We start from the raw sequence: 17,336 nt of genomic DNA, 5'->3' as shown, positions 1-17,336 counted from the left end.
ATCTCCTCTGGGGAAGGTGCGATCTGTATGAACAAGGGCAGGTTGTACTGATATCACAATGGTGCTGCCACACACAACACTTTTCCAGACACGTGGCTCACAACAATAAACCTGATTCTGATCCTTGCAAAGAAGTTTGATTGAGCTTTTGGGGAAGGCTTAAATGAGCTTGGCAGGGAGATGGGAACCAGAGTATTGGGTCAGATGATGGAGCAGTTGGTGCTCTGGTCGTTGCTCTGTGTAGTGAGACTGTGAGGAAGGACAGGCATTGGATGAAACATCAGTGCAGCCAGTTGGGTGTGTTTAATGCAAGGAATTTTAGCAATAGAGCAGATGAAATCAGAGTGTTGGTCATTGTGGCCATTTCAAAGCTTTTATTGTCTTAGCACCAGAACCAGTGCAGTCTAACCAGAGTTTTTTTTTAATAGAGCTGCATCATTACCTTGCAGCTCAAACTCAATCTCTTGATTTATGAAAGCCACACTCCATAAGCTTCCTTAACTACCCTGTCTACCTGTGAGGCAACTTTCAGGGATCTGTGGGCATGGACCACCAGATCCCTCTGTTCTTCCACGCTACTAAGAATCTTGCCATTAATTGTACCCTGCCTTGGAGTTTGTCCTTCCAGAGTATACCAGCTCATACTTCTCTGGATTGAACTCCATCTGCCACTTCTCAGCCCAGCTCTGCATCCTATCAATGTCCCTCTTCAATCTTCAACACTCCTCAACCCTATCCACAACACCACCAACCTTTGTGTCGTTTGCAAACTTGCCAACCCACCCTTTTACCCCCTCATCCAAGTCAATAAAAAAAATCACGCAAAGCAGAGATCCCAGAACCGATCCCTGTGGGACACCACTAGACACAGCCCTCCAATCCAAATGTACTCCCTCCACCACAACCCTCTGCTTTCTACAGGCAAGCTAATTCTGAATCCACAAGGCCAAACTTCCCTGAATCCCATGCCTTCTGACTTTCTGAATAAGCCTAGCATGTGGAACCAAGTGTCAAATGCCTAACTAAAATCCATATAGACCACATCCACCACACTACCCTCATCAATATGTCCTCAAAGAGCTCTATTAGGCAAGTGAGAGATGATCTGCCCTTCACCAACCACGCTGACTGTCCCTGATCAGACTATGATTCTCTAAATGCTCAAAGATCCTATCTTTAAGAATCCTTTCCAACAGCTTGCCCACTGCAGACATTAGACTCACTGGTCTGTAATTACCTGGACTTTCCCTACTACTTTGCATCATCACTGGGAACGGGAGAAGTACCAGGGATTGGAGGGTTACAAACGATGTGCCCCTGTTTAAGAAAGGAAGCAGAGGTAAATAACGCAGGAAATTATGGATCAGTAACTTGTTCTTCAGTGGTGGGTGAGGTGTGGGAGAAGATCCTGAGAGACAGGATTTTGAGAGGGATAATTTGATTAGGGATGGTGACCATGCCTTCTTCATCGGAAGGCTGCGTCTCACGGGCCTGATAGAAGTTTATGAGGCTGTAACAAGGAATGCTGATGAAGGTAGAGGAGTGGATGCAGTGTGTATGGATTTCAGTAAGGCATTGGATGAGGTTCCCCATGCAAGACTTACTTTGACAGGGAAGCCAATGAAGCCTTGCTTTGTGGACACAGAATTGGCTGCCCAGAGAAGGGAGAGGGTGGTGGTAGATGGTTCGTTTCCTGTGTGGAGGCCAATGACCAGTGGTGTTCCACAGGGATCTGTTCTGGGGTCTCCTCTAATTTTTATAAATGGCCTGGATGAGGAAGTGGAGGCTGGGTTAGTCATTATGTGGATGACACAAAAAGTGGGTCGTGTTGTGGATACAGAGGGACATTGATAGGATACAGAGCTGGGCTGAGCAGCAGACGGAGTTTAACTTAGAAAGGTGCGAGGTGGTTCATTCAGGTCAGACAAATTCAAAGGCAGAAAACAATGTCAATGGGAGAACAACGAGCAGTGTGGACAGACCGAGAAACCTTGGGGTCTGTGTCCGCAGGACTGAAATCTGCTTCACTGGTTGATAGTAATGTTAAGAAGGCTAATGGTGTGTTGGCCTTCAGTAATGGAGTTCAAGAGCTATAGGATAAAATTACAGCTATCTTTGGTTAGATATTGTGTTCAGTTCTGGTCACTTTAGCACTGGGAGGATGAGGATGCTATAGAGAGAGTGCAGAGGAGATTCACAAGGATGTTGCCCAGATTGGAGAGTGTGCCTTATGAGGATAGGTTGGAGCGATGGAGGATGAGGGGTGACCTGATGGAGGTGAATAAGACAATGAGAGGCGTTGATTGTGTGGATGGACAGAGCGTTTTACCACAGTGGTGAAATGGCTAACACGAGGGGACGGAGTTTTAAGGTGCTTGGGAGTTGGTACAGGGGGGAATGGAAGAGGTAAGTTCTTTACACTAAGAGTGGTAGGTGCATGGAATACACTGCCAGAAACAGTGGTGGGGTCAGGTACAATGGGGTCTTTCAAGAAATGATTAGATAGGTGCATGGAACAGAGAGAAATGGAGGGTTGCACAGTTGGGAAATTCTCTGGAGTGATTAGAGTAGGTTATTAGGTTAGCACAACATTGTGGGCTGAAGGGCCTGTACTGTATTTTGGATTTCTTCATTCTATCCAAGTAAGCTGATGGGTCTGCCTCCACAATTTTGTCTGGTAGTTTATTCCATGTCCCCTTCAACCTCTGAGTTTAAAAACTATGTCTTCTAAATTCAGCCCCTGCACTGACGGTTCACCCAACCTTACGGTTCCCCAGCCCCACCTGATAGTTAGGCCCTTTCACGCATGAGATTCTCCCTCCAGGAAACAGACAGTTGATATTCACCTGATCCGTGCCCCTCATTATTTATATCATCCTCGTGCTTTCGCACTGAGGTTCCACTAAATGGGCAAGTCAACAACTCGTGTTTAGGGTCAGGTCGGATCGGACCGTTCACACTGAAACAAGAAAAGCCAGGTCAATGTGACTTTTTACATAGGGAGGTGGGACTTGCAGCACTTACAGTGTTGGTTTCCCGGGAAGGCAGTTAAACCTTACACTGAAGCCAATGTAAAACGCATCAGCTCTGATACAACCTACCTTAGCAGGCAAGTACCAGGATGAAAATGACCCCACCCCCATCCTGTAATCATCCCAATCATACTGGTAAGTGAAAGAGTTAAAAGGCAATTGAATACTGGCTTTCAGGGGCAAAAACAAAAACAAGGACCTGATTGTTGACTTCATGTATACAATCCTGTGATCATTGGGGGATCAGAGGTGGAGAGGGTGAGCAGATTTTAAATTCTTGAGAGTCACTATCTCCAAGGATCTTTCCTGGACCCAACACAGTACCTCTACTTCCTAAGGAGTTTGTGGAGGTTTGGTAGGATACCGGAAACCTTGGCAAATTTCTGCAGAGGTGTGGTGGAATGTATGCTGACCGGCTGCATCATGGTCTGGTGTGGGGTCACTAATGCCCCCTTCATGGAAAGCCCTGAAAAAGGTAGTGGCAAAACCCTTCCCGCTATTGAGAACATCTACAGGGAACACTGCCGTCAGAGAGCAGCAGCAATCATCAAGAATCCACCCCACCCAACACGCCCTCTGTTCTCACTGCTGCCATCAAGAAGGAGGTGGAGGTTCCTCAAGACTCTCACCCACCAGGTTCAGGAACCCTTTGATTGTTTTTCTTTTCCTCTCTGTATTGCACAGTTGTTTACATCTGTTTATTTGATTTGATTATGTGTACAATTTTTTTTGCACTACCATCACCCAGCTCCCCACCATGACCACCAGCCCCCCCACATCTCCATCGGGCATAGAAACCTCAAAACGGTCAACCAGTTTACCTATCTCGGCTGCACCATTTCATCGGATGCAAGGATCGACAACGAGATAGACAACAGACTCGCCAAGGCAAATAGCGCCTTTGGAAGACTACACAAAAGAGTCTGCAAAAACAACCACCTGAAAAACCTCAAAGATTAGCGTATACAGAGCCATTGTCATACCCACGCTCCTGTTCGGCTCCGAATCATGGGTCCTCTACCGGCATCACCTACGGCTCCTAGAACACTTCCACCAGCGTTGTCTCCGCTCCATCCTCAACATTCATTGGAGCGACTTCATCCCTAACATCGAAGTACTCGAGATGGCAGAGACCGACAGTATCGAATCCACACTGCTGAAGATCCAACTGTGCTGGGTAGGTCATGTCTCCAGAATGGAGGACCATCGCCTTCCCAAGATCGTGTTATATGGTGAGCTCTCCACTGGCCACCGTGACAGATGTGCACCAAAGAAGAGGTACAAGGACTGCCTAAAGAAATCTCTTGGTGCCTGCCATATTGACCACCGCCAGTGGGCTGATATCGCCTTAAACCGTGCATCTTGGCGCCTCATAGTTCGGCAGGCAGCAGCCTCCTTTGAAGAAGACCGCAGAGCCCACCTCACTGACAAAAGACAAAGGAGGAAAAATCCAACACACAACCCCAACCCACCAATTTTCCCTTGCAACCGCTGCAACTGTGTCTGCCTGTCCCGCATCGGACTTGTCAGCCACAAACGAGCCTGCAGCTGACGTGGACAATTACCCCTCCATAAATCTTCGTCCGCGAAGCCAAGCCGAAGAAGAACCAATAAGTAGTAATTCTGCCTGGCCCGCAGAAAAAATGAATCTCAGAGTTATATGTGATGTCGTGCATGTTCTCTGACAATAAATCTGAATTCATATCAAATCCTTTCCCAACCTCCATTCTAAGGAAAAAGGACCCAGTTTCTAATCTCTCCTGGTAACTCAACTTTCCTAATTCCAAAAAAACCTCTCCTATGTTCTCTGACAATAAATCTGAAATCATATCAAATCCTTTCCCAACCTCCATTCTAAGGAAAAAGGACCCAGTTTCTAATCTCTCCTGGTAACTCAACTTTCCTAATTCCAAAAAAACCTCTCCTGTGCCCTTTCCACCTTCCTTATATCCTCACTATCCTCCTTATTCCGACCGCAGCCTAGAGGAGTAACACGTGGTGTTCCGTCAGGCCCTACCTGGTCTCCATCAGCCTTTTCACATTGCCAACCTGCTAAATAGGCGGGTGAATGAGCTGTTTTGAAATACCGATAGGGCCAGTCACACTGGACCAAGAGAAACCGGTTCCGTGCCCCCTTTCATATTACCTATTTGGAATTGCAGAGGGAAGGGGAACTTGACCTCCAGCGGTGACATTCTGCATGATGTATTACATACCCGCAGGGCAGCAAAATTGGAGCATGAATAAAGCACGCGCACAAATTTATGAAAAAACAGACACAATTTAATAAGACATACATGTATAATGAGCATGGAAAAATACACACAAAATTTATAAAAGAGCTTGAGAAAATCTACTGCAGGGGGCTTCAGTCTGTTCAAACTGAGGACAAACCCACAGACCTGCTCCCTCGTAATCTGGCAGAGCCAGTGTCAAATCTAGGCCCCTGAGCCTACAGGCCACCTCTCATATAATGGGCTTGTATATACGTTTGGAGGTTTTCTCCATGCCCCTTACTGAGAGGACCACCATTCTTTTTTGATTAATGGTAAATCAGAAAAATCTAACAATACCTGCCCTTTTCCACCACCTCCACAACCCCCCTCACCGCAGAAGGAGACACAAATGCAAGAACGTCGTCAGCGCATCACTAATGGGTCCCAGCAGACTGGGTCACCTGTTCATTCTGGAGCCGATTCGATTTGGACTCCCACCACACACCCCCCCCCCCCCCCCACCCCCATACCGGTTTGGGAGCGTTCATACTGGCAATTTGTTGCTAAATTCCTGGCTTCAAGGGCCAGTGTGTAAAGGGCTTAACTCTCTTTCCCTAGCCCTCGTCTCCTTTTGTTCCGCTCCCCATCTTTCCTCTCCATTCAGAGTTATCCCCCATCGCTCCCCAGCTTTTATTCTCATCTGCCCTCCCACCTATATGATCTCTTGCCTGTGGGCCTGTGCCCCTCCACCTGCCCCTCCCTCCTCTCCTCTCCCCCTACCTTTTAAATATAAAATCTAGACAGACAACATGGTAACAGGCCGTTTCAGCCCACTAGCCTGTGCCACCCAATTACTCCCATTTGACCAACATTTTTCCTGCGGGGAAAAGACCCATGCAGACACGGGAAGAACGAACAAACTCCTTACTGACAGTTTGGGTTTCGGATGCTGGTCCTGATAGCTGGTGCTGTAATGCATTGCATTACCGTGTTTCAGGCGCCTGCCTGCTTTCTGCTTATACCTTATCGAGGGACCGGTTACTTTGCTGTATACAGATGCTGCATGACCTGCTGAGTTTCTCCAACATTTTGGGTATTAAACTACAATCGCAGCCTCTGCAGACTTCCCTGTTTATCGTGATATTCCAAGTTTGACCCAGTATGACAACCACATGACCTCCTATTTCAGTGCCTCTCCAATGGAGGGCTATGGGCTAGGTGCAGGTCAGTGGGACTAGGCAAAAAAAATGGTTTGGCACAGACTAGAGGGGACGAAGTGTCCTCTGTTTCTCCGCTATAATTCTACTATGGTTCTTCACTTTTGGAAAACAATGTCACCATTCACCTCATCAACACCACTCATGCTTTTATCATCCGCAGTACGATCCCCAGTAAAAACCTATTTGCCTGTCTGTGGCTGTATAGTATATCTCAATCCTTTCCGATGCCCCAGTATACATATCTTGGACACTTTGCCATTCTTTACCTGTATGTTGCATTTCCTCTGAGGTGAAGAAGGTGCCTACTCTGCTCCCCTCCTAATCTCCCGCTCATCTTAATCCTGTGCCCCCCCCAACCCTGGAAGGAAAGACTATCCCCCTTACCCATGCCCCTCCTGATTTTTATAAACCTCTTTCAGGTCCCACCCCTCCAGCCTCCGATACTCCAGGGAGGAACATCCCAGCCTCTCCTTATAACCCGAGCCCCCTGCGATCCCCTGGCCCATCTCGGTGAATCTTCCCCACTTTGGCTCAGTGACGTCCTTCCTACAGCCTGGAGACCAGAACTGCGCACAGTACTCCGAACACAGTCTCACCCACCTCTCGTCCAGTCATGATGGGACGTCCCAGCTCCTGGACTCGGTGCCCTGCCTTCCCTGTTACCCACCTCCCACATCTCTCAATACCCTTGGGACAGAAAAGTAATTTGCATTGTCCAGGATACTTCTCAAATGTCTGGGTACTTCCACATTCCACTCACCCACCCATGGGTGAAACCTCCACCCCGTCCTGAAACATCATGTCCTAAGGCTTCGGCCTTCCCCACCCATGGTGGAGAAGATTCTAACCATCCATTCTATCTGTGTTTGCCAGGATATCGTTTTCCCCCAATGAATATTTCACCGAGTCACTGTTTCAGAATGCCAGTGATGAGCCTGGCCTCCAGCCAGCCCATTCATCTGATGGATGCAACCCTCCAATCTTCAGGTAGGCAAGGGATGGTGGTGGGACAGGGGTCTGAGGCTGTTGTGTTTGCCAATGATCGTGAGCTCAGTGAGATGAGTGACTCCTTCAGAGGTTTGACTCGGGTGTAGAGGGCACTGGGTGGGTCACATCTCCAGAATGGAGGACTATCGCCTTCCCAAGATCGTGTTATATGGCGAGCTCTCCACTGGCCACCGAGACAGAGGTGCACCAAAGAAGAGGTACAAGGACTGCTTAAAGATATCTCTTGGTGCCTGCCACATTGACCACCGCCAGTGGGCTAATATCGCCTCCAATCGTGCATCTTGTGCCTCACAGTTCGGCGGGCAGCAGTCTCCTTTGAAGAAGACCGCAGAGCCCACCTCACTGACAAAAGAAAGGAGGAAAAACCCAACACCCAACCCCAACCAACCAATTTTCCCTTGCAACCGTGCCTGCCTGTCCCGCATCGGACTTGTCAGTCACCAGCGAGCCTGCAGTCGACGTGGACATACCCCTCCATAAATCTTCGTCCGCGAAGCCAAGCCAAAGAAGACAGGGGTAGTGGAGTGACGGAGACGGGGGTCAAGCTTCCCCCGCCACCAAATCCACTCCAAAGTGGGAGGGGAGAGCAGTCAGAAACAGCAAAATGAGCCTCGTCTGCATTCTTCTCTCTCGATCCATTCTTCCCCTCTCTCTGCACTCCCACCTCCCTCAGCTGCTGCCTCTCATTCCCTTTCTCCTAACACCTTGATCTCCTCCCACTCCCTCTCCCTGCCTCTCATTCCCTCTCTCCCAGCCCCTCGTTCTCCTCTCTCACTCCCTCTCCCTGACTTTCATTCCCTCTCTCCCAGTCCCTCGTTTTCCTCTCATTCCCTGTCCCAGCCCCTCTCTCACTCCCTCTCTCTCTCCCTCTCTCTCTCCCTGCAGCTCTCACTCCCATTCCTTCTCCTCTCGCCCGGCCCCTCTTGCTCTCATCTCACTCTCTCTCGCTGCCTCTTTCATTCCCACTTGCTTGTTTTCAATCCTAATCTCATTCTCTACTTTTTCCCCTCTCACGTTCCTCCCTCCCTGTTCCGTGGTTCCCCCGTTCCTCCCGTTGGGTTCCACTACCACCATTCACACTGTATGTCCCACCCTTGTACATAGATTGGTGAGGCGTGATCTGACTGCTGCTCACCCATCCATGATTGCCAGGTGTGTCTGGACGCTGACCCAAAACTCTGCACCACTCCATTTGCGACCCTGCCACCGATGGAAAGTGTCAGAGGCCCACAATCCCCCGAGTGCTCCCTGACTCCCTTCTGGCACCAGGAGTGAATCACAAGTCCTCTGACTACCAAAATGACACCAAAAACAACAGATCTCTGCTAATGCCCTGACCAGTTGCCAGCAGTGCATCCGAGTTCTGATCTGCAAGGAGTTTGCACAGTCATCCCCACCCCACACCCCCCCCCCACGTGACCTGTATAGGGGGGGTTTCTTCACCTGCTTCGGTTTCTTCCCACCTGCCAAAACTGTAGGGTAATAAGGCAGCACGGGTTTCTTGGGCCTCAATAAACTTCTACCATGCTGTGTCGTAAAACACAAACAACACCGTACAGGCCCGTCAACCCATGATGATGTGTCAAATTAATCACCTAGTCCTCCATGCACCCATCACTCTGTGTGGAAAAACTTTCCTCTTCCATTCCCCAAGCTCCTTAAAACTCCACCTTCTCATGCCAGCTATTCAGCCCTGGGGGAAAACCCTCCGGCCATCCACATCTCATCGTCTTGTTCACCTCCACCAGGTCACCCCTCATCCTCCATCACTCCGAGGAGAAAAGACCAAGTTTAATTAACCTTTCCTCAAAATCAATCCAGTCAGTATCCTTGTAAATCTCCCCTGCCCCCCATGGCATTTACTTCCTTCCAGAACTAAACACAATATTCCAAGAGGGGGTCTACCATTTGAATTAAATTAAAATCTCCTCTCTTGCCTCCAAGATGTGTCCTGCCAGGGCCTTGAGGAACCGTCCATTGGAATGCTCCTGACAAAGCCCAACACCAACTCTTCTTGACCCCCACATACGAGTATTCCCCACACGATGCTCCCTGTCACTGCCCATGCCCTCCTCCCTGGTGCACACTAATGCAACATACGCACTTCCTCTCATCTCGAGCATGAACTCCCACCTTGGTCTTTCCGCCATCCCCTCCTGCCCCTGCCCACCCTCTGGTTTTGAAGGCCAGTGGTAAATGCCTCAGGCATCAATGATTGTCTTTCACCTGCAGTTGAGGGAGTGAAGGGCGGTGAAATGTTGGCAGGAGTCGGTGATTCCCATTATTTCTCAGATGAGGAGGAAGATGTGTGCTATCCGATTGTGAAATGTGAAGCCTTGGAGTGGAACGACGATTCCGAGGAGAAGCAAGGTGAAGAGACAAGCGGGGGGAGGGGGGGATGGTGGAGACTGTTGTTACATCTTCCACAAACCCTGGTTATCCCCTCGTCCCATCTCCCCTTGTCCCTCTCTCTGGGTGTTCTCTATGTCCAAGGATCCTTCACAGACTGTGATATGTGGTGAGAAACACACACAGGCTGCCACACAACACCAGAGAGGTGCACGCAAGCACGCGCACACACCCCAGAGGCACATAGCAGAGGCACAGACATGGTGGAGGGAAAGGGGGGAGGTAGGGGATAAGGATGGTGGGGGGGAGGGAGGAGAGGAGGTGGAGAAGAGGGAGGTAGGGTGAAGATAGTGGGAGAATGTGAGTAGCGGGGGAGGTTGGAGGTGATGATGGGAGGGAGGGGCTGGACGAGGGTAGAAAGGGAGAGGATCATCAGGGTTGTATGTGTGTGTGAGCATGTGTGACTGTACTGGTACGTGTGGTTCATGTGGTGTCTGTGTGTGCTTGTACCTGCATGTGTACACTTAAGCCCATTCTTTGTGTACGCACATGCGTGACTGAGGTGCATGCTCCATGATTGGATGTTCAGCTGGGCAGAGGTCCTTCATTTGCTCAGCATGATCCTATTCCCCCACCCTATTCTCCACATCCCCTCTCCCTGTCTCCCCTTCCCCACAACCTCTTCCTCCTGTCTACCTTCGTCCCTCCCCATTGCCCTCCCTTCTATTTCTCCCTCCCAGTCCTCCCTCCATCCCCTCCTACCCCTACCCCACTCCACCCTCCAGAGGAGTCCATGATGCTAAAGCTGATCGCGCTGCAGAATGCAGATGGATCGTGGGGCACAGATGTGGGCCTGGAGCCACTGCTGGGCCTGAAGCTTGAGCAGGCCAAACAAGCCCTCCCCCGACAGGTAAGGCTGAGATTACCATCATCAACCGGATCCAAGGTGTCAGCAGGGGGTGGGGTGGTGGGGGGGGGGGGGGGGGTGGAAATGATTCGGAGATGGTTCCCTGGCTTGAATTCTGGCAGCCTGCTTGGAGGAGTGTTAGGTGATTTGGGAGAGCGTGCAGGGGGACTGCATCCCATCCCATTGGCCTTCACTACTGGAGGTATTGAGAACAGGGAGGTCCTGCTGCATGTGTACAGGGCACTGGTGAGTCCACACCTGGAGGGCTGCAGGCAGTTCCAGTCTCACCACTTGAGGAAGGATAGACTGGCTTTGGAGGGGGTGCAGAGAGTAGTTTACCGGGTTGATTCCGGAGGTGAGTGAGTGAGCCTGTGAGGGGAGATTGAGTCACCTGAGACTGAACTCACTGGAGTTTCGAAGGATGTACAGGGTGGGAGAGGGGAATCCTGTAGAAATCTGTAAGATTAGAACTGGGAGGGGGGGAGGGGCCAGAGCCTCAAGATTCTGGTGGGGGGCGGGTGCAGATTTAAGCAGGGGGTTGTGAATCTGTGGAGTTTTTTTGCCCGGGGAATTCGTTGAGGCTGCATCATGCAACGTGTTATATGTTTGCACAGTCGGTGGGAGGGGGGGGAGTGGTGTGGGAGGGGGTTAAGGGTTGTAGGGAAGCAGAGCCAAGTCCACAGCCAAACCAATGGCTATCTCATTGAATGGAGGAGCAGCTGTGACGGGTCGTATGGCCGACACCTGCTCCTGATGTTCTTATCGTGAGTGGAGAAGGTCTCAGCAGGATGTTTCCTCTCATGGGAGAACCTTGAAGCAAGGGAAGGGCGGGTCACCATTTAAAAAAATGAGGGTGGCTGAGGGGAGATATTTTCGCTTTCACGGGCTGGGCTTCTACCCATGTAACCCTTCCCACCTCTCCAAGTTCTCGCAGCTCATTTCAGATGCAGACCCTCTGGTCCCTATTAAATCTCTTTCCTCTCACCTTAAACCTGTGTCTTACAATTATCAACCCTGGGGAAATAGTCTGCAAGCATTTTGTTAACCTCTCTCAAGTACCCCCTCAGTCTCCAAAACACCAGGAAGAAAAGCCCCAGCCTCCCCTATAACTCAAGCTCCTCCTGTTCAAGAAACGGCCTGGTGAAACTCTTCTGCACCCCGACTGACTTACTGGTTGTGTGACTTAAACTGCGTTTGGTCTTACCTGCAGCATGAGGTCCCAAGGTCTCACTGCCTTCATCCCAAGGTCTCACTGTCTTCATCCCCACTCTTCCAGGCAGAAGTTCAGCTTAGCCAGACCAGCAGCTGGTGAAGCATAGACCCAGAAGGGAACCTGTTTTGACCAAGATGTCTCCACACTGGGCCACTAGATGGTGCCAGACCCAGGAACAGAGGCAGGTTGAAGCAGTTAATGGTGCCTGACCAACCCCAGAGCCAGTGAAAACCTTCTATCAGCACAGTTGGACGTGTCTTGGTTTGTCTACAATGGGTGCAGTACATTTTGGGGAAGAGATGGGACGACCCAGAGGGAGCTTCACTCTATGTCTGACCCTGTCCCTGGGAGTGTGTGAGGAGATGGTGTGGGAGGAGTTTCACTCTATGCCTGTCGCTGGGAGTGTGTGATAGAACAGTGCGGAGGGAGCTACTCTCTGTGTCTCCAGGAGTATGTGATGGGAGCTTTACTGTGTCTCTCTCTCGGGAAGTGTGTGACAGGACAATGCAGAGGAGCTTCACTCTGTCTGTCCCTGTGGAAGTGTGTGATGGGATGGTGCGGAGGGAGCTTCACTCTGCGTCTGTACCCGGGAGTGTGTGATGGGACGGTGCAGGGAACTTCACTCTGTGATCAGCCTGTGCTCTGGCCCTACCAGGAAATTGATTTGAGCATCTGGCTGACCATCTTGGCAGTGATCTGGCTGCACCACTTTGCTGCAGACTCCAAGAACGAGTGGGAGTTCCTAGTAGACAAGGCCATTTCCTGGATCAAGGCCAAAGCAGGTGAGGTTGGAAGGAGAGACCAGGAGAAAATTTCAACCACTGGAGGAACTCAGCAAGTCGGGCATTTACCATGAGGCAGAAGGATTGAAAGTGAATGGGGTTGGGACCCAAGGTCAAGAGGGAGAGATGTGAGGGTGGGGAAGGGGAGGTATGGGCTTAAAGGTGGACTAGGTGGGGATGATGGATGGGTGGGGGAGGTAAGAGGTAGATGGTGGATGAGGTAAGGTGGGGATGATGGACAGGTGGGGGAGGTAAGAGGTAGATGGTGGAAGGTGATAGGTGGACAGGTGGGAGGTGGGTGGTAAGAGGTAGATGGTGGAAGGTGATAGATGGACAAGGTGATGTGGGGTTGATGGACAGGTGGGGTAAGTGGGAGGTAGAGGTAGATGGTGGAAGGTGATAGGTGGACAGGTGGGGGAAGTGGCCAGTAACAGGTAGATGGTGATAGGTGGACAGGTGGGAGGTGGGTGGTAAGAGGTAGATGGTGGAAGGTGATAGGTGGATGAGGTGATGTGGGGTTGATGAGGGAGGTGGGAGATGATAGGTGGAGGAGGTGAGGTTGATGGACAGGTGGGGAGGTGGGAGGTAAGAGGTAGATGGTGGAAGGTGATAGGTGGAGGAGGTGAGGTGGGGATGATGGACAGTTGGGGTAAGTGGGAGGTAAGAGGTAGATGGTGGAAGGTGATAGGTGGAGGAGGTGAGGTGGGGTTGATGGGGGAGGTGGGAGATGATAGGTGGATGAGGTGAGGTGGGGTTGATGGACAGGTGGGGAGGTGGGAGGTAAGAGGTAGATGGTGGAAGGTGATAGGTGGATGAGGTGAGGTGGGGATGATGGACATGGGGGTGGGAGGTGAGAGGTACATGGTGATAGGTGGATGAGGTGAGGTGGGGATGATGGACAGGTGGGGGAGGTGATAGGTGGGCAAGGTGAGGTGGGTTGATGGATAGGTGAGGGAGGTGGGAAGTGATAGGTGGACGAGGTGAGGTGGGGATGATGGACAGGTCGGGGAGGTGATAGGTGGACAAGGTGAGGTGGGGTTGATGGACAGTTATATGAACTCTCTTGTCTGCTCACCAGGTCCTGACCTTGCAGAGTGTGTGAATGCTGGAAACAACCTCCTGAAAACCACGGTGGGTCTTGAGACCCTCGGACTATGAGAGGTTGACGGAATGCATCATGTCTGGGTCTCCCAAGCTGTGCCTTGTCAGCCTGCCTGCAGTGTGTGTCATTGGTGGGACCCTGCAACGTAATTTGCCTTTTTAATCCTCTCTCCGTTCTCCACGGGATGTTTTGATGAAGTTGTTGGTGTGGCGATGACCATTCTGTTCCGAATTAGGGTGTTGTCCTTGTCGCTCTCTGCAGTTCCTTTCTATGTAAATAAATCCATCTCAGCATTCAGAGGATGGTTCTCCTCTCCTTACCAGGCTGATCAGTCCATCAACATGCTACCGGCCCACTGAGAATGATCCTTTCCACTCCCCACCCTTGCGTTCACCCCATTTCAGGACATGGGGAGAGGAGGGAAAACCAGAGTTGTCTGGGGGTGTGGGTGGGGAGAGTGGAACCAGAGGGTTCCGGGGGTGTGGAATGGAGGAAAGCAAAGGGTCTAGGAATGTGTGTCGGCGGAACTGGAGGGTCCAGTGGTGTGGGACGACAGGGAGTATTAGAGAATCCAGGGGTGTGGGATGGGGAGAACAGGGTGGGGTGGAACCAGAGGGTCCAGGAGAATGGGGGTTGATGATGGAACCAAAGGGTCCAGAGATGTGGGATGGGTGGGGTAATGGGGGGTGGGGGTGGAACCAGAGGGTCCAGGGGTGTAAGACGAACAGGGAGAACTGGAGGGTAGAGGGGTGTAGGATGGACAGGGAGAACCAGAGGGTCCAGGGGTTAGGATGGATGGGGAGAACCAGAGGGTCCAGGGGTGTAGGACAGATGGGGAGAACCAGAGGGACCAGGGATGTGGGATGGGGGTAACAGGGGGTTGGGGTGGAACCAGAGGGTCCAGAGATATAGGATGCGGGGGGGGGAACCAGAAGGTCCAGGGGTGTAGGATGGACGGGGAACCGGAGGGTCCATGGGTGTAGGACGGACAAGGAGAACCAGAGGGTCCAGGGGTGTAGGACGGACAGGGTGAACTGGAGGATCCAGGGGTATAGAATGGGGAATATGGGAACCAGTGTGTCCGGTGTATGGGACATTAGGTCCTAATGTCTGTAACTCAGAACCCTGCCAAATGAAGGCTGGTAAACGCCTCCTTCATTGCCCTATCTAACTGTGTCATCATTCTCAGGGATTGATATGCCTATTATCCCCAGGTCTCTCTGTTTTACACCTTCCAGGGCCCTCCCATTCATTGTGTGGATTCACATCTTCCCTTGAGGGAGAATATAGAATGAGGGAGACTCTGTTTTTTAAAAAAAACTGGTGTGGGGATGCTTTATTTCCCCCTAATGGGATGGGAGAAACATTGGGGCTTCTGTTCTACAAAGGGGGCATCTGTGGATTTTCGTGAGCAGGTTCTCCTTCAGCTGGGGGGTTCAAAGTTTGCTGGGAGTGGAACTTTGGAGCTGAGGTCACAGATCAGTCTGGTCGAAATGGGAGCAGGCTGCGAATGGCTGAATAGTCATCATGTGACCTTGTTGGGAAAATTGGTGATGAAAGAACAATGGAAGGTCCAGCCAGACTTCTCCATTTTATGGCAGAGGGTTTATTTACTTTGCAAACATCCAATGCCTGGAGTTGGGGGGGGGGAGGGGAGGTGGTTGACTCACTATGGTCATCCCACCATGTCCCCACTCTCCCAGGCAGATGTTCAGTTGAGTCAGACAAGCAGCTGGCAAAACATGGACGCAGATGGGAACATGCTTTGACCAAGATGGTTTCACATTGGGCCAACAGAGGGCGCCATACCCAGGTCCAGAAGCAGGTTGGAGCAGATTATGGCAGCCAAACAATTCCAGCATACACAGGGCCAGAGAAAACTCTATCACTGCAGTTGGTAAATTTTGGTAAGAGATGGGATGGTGCAGAGAAAGCCTGGCACTGTGTCCCCGGGAATGTGTGACTAGAGGATGTGGAGGGAGCTTCTCTCTGTGTCTGTCCCCAGGAGTGTGTGATGGGACGATGCAGACCGAGATTCACTCTGTGTCTGTCCCTGGGAGTGTGTGATGGGACGGTGTGGAGGGAGCTTCACTCTGTGTCTGTCCCCGGGAGTGTGTGATGGGACGGTGCAGAGGGAGCTTCACTCTGTGTATGTCCCCGGGAATGTGTGACAGGACAGTGCAGAGGGAGCTTCACTCTGTCTGTCCCCGGGAGTGTGTGACGGGATGGTGCAGAGGGATCTTCAGTCGGTGTCAGTCCCTGGGAGTGTGTGATCGGACTGTGCGGAAGGAGCTTCAATCGGTGTCTGACCCCATCCCCGGGAGTGGGTTATGGTGCAAAGGGAGCTTCACTCTGTGTCTGTCCCTATCCCTAGAAGTCTGTGATGGGATGGAGCAAAGGAGAGAAAAAAGGAGAAAGCGAGAATGGGAGGAAACAAAGGGGGAGAGGGATAGAGGGGACAGAGAGGAGAGAGGGAGAAATATGGAGGGATAGAGGCAGGGGGTCTGGGATCAGGGGGTCCCAGTGAGTTTAAAGGGGGTGTGGGATCAGGGGGCCCTGGTGAGTTTAAAATAGGTGTGGGATCAGGGGATCCCGGTGAGTTTAAAGGGGGTGTGGGATCAGGGGATCCCGGTGAGTTTAAAGGGGGTGTGGGATCAGGGGATCCTGGTGAGTTGGGGTCAGTACACATGTTCTGGGACAACAAGGAGGTGGACAGGAAGTGTGAGGGTCCAGGTGAATGGACATAACCCACCTCGTCCAACCGACTGTGATTCTCAGCTACGCTGAACCCGTTTGCCTGGTTCCCCTGACCATATTAAAGAAAACCACCACCCTGCCATTTACTCACTGCCCCCTCCCCCTTCCTGTGGGGAAAACACAAAGGATCCGATTCAAGGGCAATTCCTTTCCTGGTGTTTTCAGGCTCGTCAGTGGACCTCTCCCTTGCAACATTACAGCATAGTGCGACCCTTTGAACTGTATAAACCAATCCCACCCTTCTACACCCAGGACCCTCAATTTTTATTGCATCCATGTGTCTGTCGACGCGTCTCTGAATGCCCCTACTGTCCCAGACTCCACCAGCACCCCTGGCCATGCATTCCAGGCCCCCACCACTCTCTGTGGAGGGAAACATTTCCGCTACACTATCTTCCACTTGCCTTGTCCAGACTTGCTACTGTCACCCCGGGAACGGGTGCTGGCTGTCCACCCGATTTGAGCCCATCGTAATCTTGTACCTTTCGTTCCCAAGAGAAAAGCCCCAGCTCAGCCAACCTTGCTCCGTGAAACACGTTCTCCACTCCAGGCAAGGTGCTGGTAAACCTCATCTGCCCCCCTCCCCTGACCAGAACAGAACACAATCCTCCAGGAGAAGGTAGGGAAAAGGTCAGAGAGAACAGTGACCAGGGAGAGGTCCATTTAAGGATCTGATTCCTACCCCAAACCTCAGACCCGATGCTCACCTGGTTGGAGCAGGAGGGGAACATTGGGGCTCAACCTTCCCAA

General features: G+C 51.3%; 1 protein-coding gene across 3 annotated transcripts; it reads left to right on the top strand.

Annotated features, from left to right (window-relative positions):
• On the top strand, window positions 1-14,126 carry LOC138764631 (von Willebrand factor A domain-containing protein 5A-like). Of its 3 annotated transcripts, none has more exons than XM_069940798.1 (5): window positions 1-7,455; window positions 9,769-9,846; window positions 10,566-10,735; window positions 12,601-12,727; window positions 13,806-14,126. In XM_069940798.1, exons 1-5 carry the CDS (start codon window positions 7,200-7,202, stop codon window positions 13,883-13,885), a joined length of 711 nt encoding a protein of 236 aa, XP_069796899.1. In that variant the 5' UTR covers window positions 1-7,199; the 3' UTR covers window positions 13,886-14,126. The 3 variants fall into 3 exon arrangements, with proteins under 3 accessions (XP_069796899.1, XP_069796898.1, XP_069796900.1); XM_069940797.1 differs by having other exon boundaries at window positions 2-7,455; window positions 9,709-9,846; XM_069940799.1 differs by lacking the exon at window positions 9,769-9,846 and having other exon boundaries at window positions 6-7,455.
• The last annotated feature ends 3,210 nt before the right edge of the window (window positions 14,127-17,336 follow it).

This window comes from Narcine bancroftii, chromosome 5 (assembly GCF_036971445.1).
Source record: "Narcine bancroftii isolate sNarBan1 chromosome 5, sNarBan1.hap1, whole genome shotgun sequence".
In the NCBI taxonomy this organism is placed as follows: domain Eukaryota; kingdom Metazoa; phylum Chordata; class Chondrichthyes; order Torpediniformes; family Narcinidae; genus Narcine; species Narcine bancroftii.
The sequence above is the reverse complement of the archived record's forward strand: the minus strand, read 5'-3'. Positions and strand labels throughout refer to the sequence as shown.